At 37.9% G+C, this 4,475-nt stretch overlaps 1 protein-coding gene across 1 annotated transcript in view; it reads right to left on the bottom strand.

Moving 5' to 3' along the window:
• PARP8 (poly (ADP-ribose) polymerase family, member 8) overlaps window positions 1-4,475 on the bottom strand; it is a gene marked incomplete at both ends in the record, with an annotated part of 58,710 nt that overhangs the window by 44,439 nt on the left and 9,796 nt on the right. Inside the window, one exon of the mRNA XM_008941822.1 lies at window positions 416-510. Within this exon, the coding sequence (XP_008940070.1) occupies window positions 416-510 (95 nt within the window). The remainder of the gene's footprint in view (window positions 1-415; window positions 511-4,475) is intronic.

Here is a 4,475-nt window from a genome sequence, read left to right as displayed (position 1 = left end):
CCTAGGGAAAGTATTTATTAAATCTCATATCATTCCTCCTGTTCACCTCCAGGGCAAAAGACAGACTATAACAGAAAAGGAGTTTAACAAGGGTTTAGAGTAATGCTGAAGAGTAATTTTCAACAAAGTACAACAGCCTGATCAAATAGCAAGTGAACTGCAGAAGACAATGATGTTTTAGAACAGGCTTCCAGGGCTTGTTCTTAACACAGTCAGTTGTATCAGCACTTGACCACAACGAACAGAAAAAACAAAATTAGCATTATTGCTAGACAGCAGTGATCCCTCCTTTTGCCACTCAATATGACGAAATCACCACAAGAGACTTGTGCTTTGGCAGTTAGGGAAGGTCCACAAGGAACTCAATCTCCAAAACACTAATGGTTCCACAGTATGGAAAAGGTCAATGACATACCTGAGAGATACTGCATTAGGTCCATAGATCTCTCTCACTGCTGTTAAATCAGCCTCCAGTTGCGGGTGCTTGTGAAGTTCTCCATCATAGCTAACCTACCAGAGAAAAAGATATCCTAGGTGGTGGTGTTTATTTCATTAATGACACCTCATCCAGGCTTTTGAAAGCTTCTCCTGCAAAATATGCTGCATAAAGGTTCCTTAATGCCACACTCAGAAAGGACTTTGTGTTGATAAGCTGAAACACTGAAGGAGGTCCAGCTCCACTAAGCAATGAGACTTGCAGAACAGGTCCTTTTAGTATTGAAATTTTTTAAGGGTCCCACTCTTGTTTGTGGAAAGAGAAGCTGCAAAAGACTGACTCGTCTGTCCTGTCTTGTCCTGGGGTTTGTTCTGGGACACATGTGCATTTTAAAACTATTAAGTAGGAGACAAAACAGATCTCCCCAGTCACACCACCTCAGTCCAGCCACTAGAGGATGAAGATTTGCTCCCTCTTGCTTGTCACACTCCCATATATATTAGAAACAGAACAGCTTGGGCTCAACAAGAGAGGCATGAAACTACTCTATATACCAAGTGTCTAAGCATCTGTATCGCAATTTCAGTCTACCCATCAGCTGTATTCTATCCACCAATGCAATGATATTAGATGAAAAAAAATATAAAACTAAAGAACACTTTCCCATTTTACTTTTTCAGGGAAGGTGTGAACAAACATATATTTAGACAACATCCCCAAGTTTTTCAAACTCTACATGAAAAATGGAAAAAGTTATGTTCATGATTACACCATACTGCAAAACTTGTGAGCTGGTTTGGTTGGACTGTATGAAGTCAAAATAATTACTATCCTCCTACCTTCTACAAGGACCAAAATACCACTTTAGGCTTGTAACAATCTATTCACAGTCTATTACTACTTCCTTGTACAGAATATGCTCTTAATTGATCTTTACAACAATTAAAATGACAGCAATTCCACAAAAGTGAATGAACTCCCGAGATTTGGACATGTTAAGAAATAAGAGTAGGATTACGCTTGTACCTTTGACAAATTCAAAAAACAAAGCACAGGATTGTAACATATCCCTTTAGACATAAATATATATGTATATACTTACACAGGAATTCCTGCAGAGAACTCTTCCTATTGCAAAATTGTATCTAACGGCAGTACTGCTTCTTGTTTGTACATCTAAATCTGGAGAGGATCAGTGCTGTGACACTGAACTCTGGCATCAAGAGATGTATTTTCATTCTAATTAAGTACATTTCAATAGAGTTAAAATAATAATCAGCTGATCACTTTTTATATGTGAAAATTAGCGAAGAATAATTTGATTAGAGTTAGAATTCTTCAAATAAAAGGCATGGATTTTATCAGCATAGTATGGGCATGTATTTATCAGAGATATTAACAATATTCATGACCAGAAGGGTATATGCCAAGTATCTCTCCCTTGTTTGGACAGGCATGTGAGAACAATCTTCAAAGTGGAAAATTTTTTATTTGCTTTTTACTTTTGGTAAGAGCAAACCAATCCTTTTCACATGCTCACGATTCAAACATAATAAAGATGCATAAATAACTGCTGTCCCACTTCCAAAGAGAGTATACTGACCATTTCATAAGTCATAGCTGTAGTGCACTTGCTACCTTCATTGGTCTGAAACCATATTTTTTTAATCAGTCTTGTGTATCAATAATAGTAAAATCCCAAATGAATACTGTACTATGCAGAACACTGAACTGCTCAACATAATGTTCTCTCCCATTATTTTCTAATGGTGAGATGTCCTGAACTCATAAAGGAAACAAAGCAGTGTTCTGGACAAATTGTAAGACCACAGGATGGCATTTTCCACCCCTGAATTAGTGCCACAGACATGCTGATGGATGCAGAGGAGACTGCCAGAGTTCTGTATATCTGAGTTTGCAAGTATGTCCTGTAACTGAAGCACAGGAGACAGGGAGAGAGAGTGCCAAAGGCATTACAAGGTATTAGTGTTTCGATCTCCTGATCTCATTTGCAAATGTAGAAAATAGAGATTCAAAGGAAGAATTAACAAAGAGTCCCAGAGAGTGAATATAAAAGCTAAAAAATCTGATAACTTTTCTGTGTCTGAAAGGCTTGTGTTTAGAAATTCTGTTTTTAATCTGAGACCTGCTTCAGATTATTTCGTCCCATATACTACAAAAGATTGCATTCTTAAAGGAGATTAAGCAATTTACAAACCTAAATCCCATTGAAAATCAATAGGATTTAGGCTATTGAATCACTTAGCTGCTTTAAAGTATTTATCCATTAAATCCTTAGGGAGGATTACAAGCAGGTGCCTAGGAAGCAGAAACAAACTTTTAATTTATGACCAAGAGGTCACACCTTGTTTTCACTGCCCATGACATGCCATTTCCCATGTTCTACGGTTCTTGTTTCATCATCAGCTGCTCTCATCTTTCCTTCTGTAACCACTTAGAGATGTTAAGAATCATCCTTACTTCCATCTTTCCCAACTGTATTACAGACAACTACACTGCCATCTATTCCTTCTAGCTGCAAAAGTCAGTATTTTTGTCCCCTTTCTCTGTGGGCACAGCACACACTTGTCTCAAATGAAGCAGCTTCTCTTGCTTGTTCCCCATATATATAGTCAACTACTTTGTCTTCCCAATACAACTGGTGCTCAATGAATAACTGAAAAAATTACTTGAAAAAGGACTGTTCTTCTTCTCTCTTGAGTGTCTTTGCTCATTATCTGACTTCCTCCTTCTTTTCTGAGTCCTCAAGATTTTCCTCAATTCCACAAGTCTTCTTTAGAATTTTGTCTTGTTGACCATGACATTTTAAATCCAAAATTTCCTTTTTCCTCTCTTGATAAATATACTCTATGATGTGGCCTTTTTTCTTTGTTTCTTCTCCTTATTTTTGCTTTCTGAATATTCTATATTCAAGACATTCAAAACCACCTGATATTTTATTTTTGTTGCCGATCTATTTGGGTTTTTTTGCCCAAATTGTAATTTTTTTTGCCCAAGTTATAATTCCTTCAATTAAATGTACAACCATTAAAACACGATAATGTGATATAACATAGTTTCCACTTCAAATATAAGGCAACTGAATTCTAACCAGAATTGGCTATTATATAGCTCTTTCATATCTCGCAAAATGACGTACTGCTCTCTGTTCATTTCTCATAGGTAGCATTAATATTTATTTATTCATTTGAGCACTGTCAGGCATCCTTTACCAAACATATTAGTGCTGGTTCAAGGAATAAGCAGTAACGACTGTTTGCTGCCCGTTCCTTCATCTTGATGCTACTGCCCTTTCTGCAGAGTTGAAAAATGGAGCCAGTACACACAGCTCATCACTACAGGGCAAAATCAGAAGATTTTTCCGCTCAGGCAGATTAAAATAAGACACTGCTCTTTCTACTGACGTATGTGTACACAGTCTGCCCCAGTGCTCTGTGGGGCCCTAAAAGCCAGCAGCTGAGGAGGGGCAATTCCTGCAGTCATTTCTGAAGTGAACATGAGTCAATACCCCACGTCAGTTATTTCTGACACGGAAAATATACTTCTTCAGTTCCAGTTTCAATATCACTTTTAATAGCTTTTTAGGGGCACGCCTTTTTCTTTTTTTTTTTTCTTTTTCTTTTTTTTCAGAGTAAAGCACTTCAACATCTATTTTGTATTCAAATGCCACCACACCGTTGGCTCTGCAAGATAAGGTGCTCGCCGATGTCCTGCTCATCAGCATCCCACGCTCTCTGCACTGACCCAACCGGCTGGCACTGCTGGCGTGCTCCTACAGCCTTGGCTCTGCACCCAGGACACGGATGGCTTCAGCTTCAAGGCTGAAGCAGTGACAACTTTCATAAACAGCAACTGTAATTCATTAGAATGTTCATCGAAATAAACAGCTCTGATAATGTAAGTGAGGAATGATTCCTTTGGGGCAATAGTTAGACTAAAAAAGAGAAGGAAAATCTGAATAAAGAGACTAGCAGTATGAAGCACTCTATTGACATTGCAAAAACAAAAGAGATGAAGA

Source organism: Merops nubicus, unplaced genomic scaffold, assembly GCF_000691845.1.
Source record: "Merops nubicus isolate BGI_N331 unplaced genomic scaffold, ASM69184v1 scaffold19176, whole genome shotgun sequence".
NCBI lineage: Eukaryota > Metazoa > Chordata > Aves > Coraciiformes > Meropidae > Merops > Merops nubicus.
Note: the sequence above shows the minus strand (reverse complement) of the source record. Positions and strands in the feature narration are given on the sequence as shown.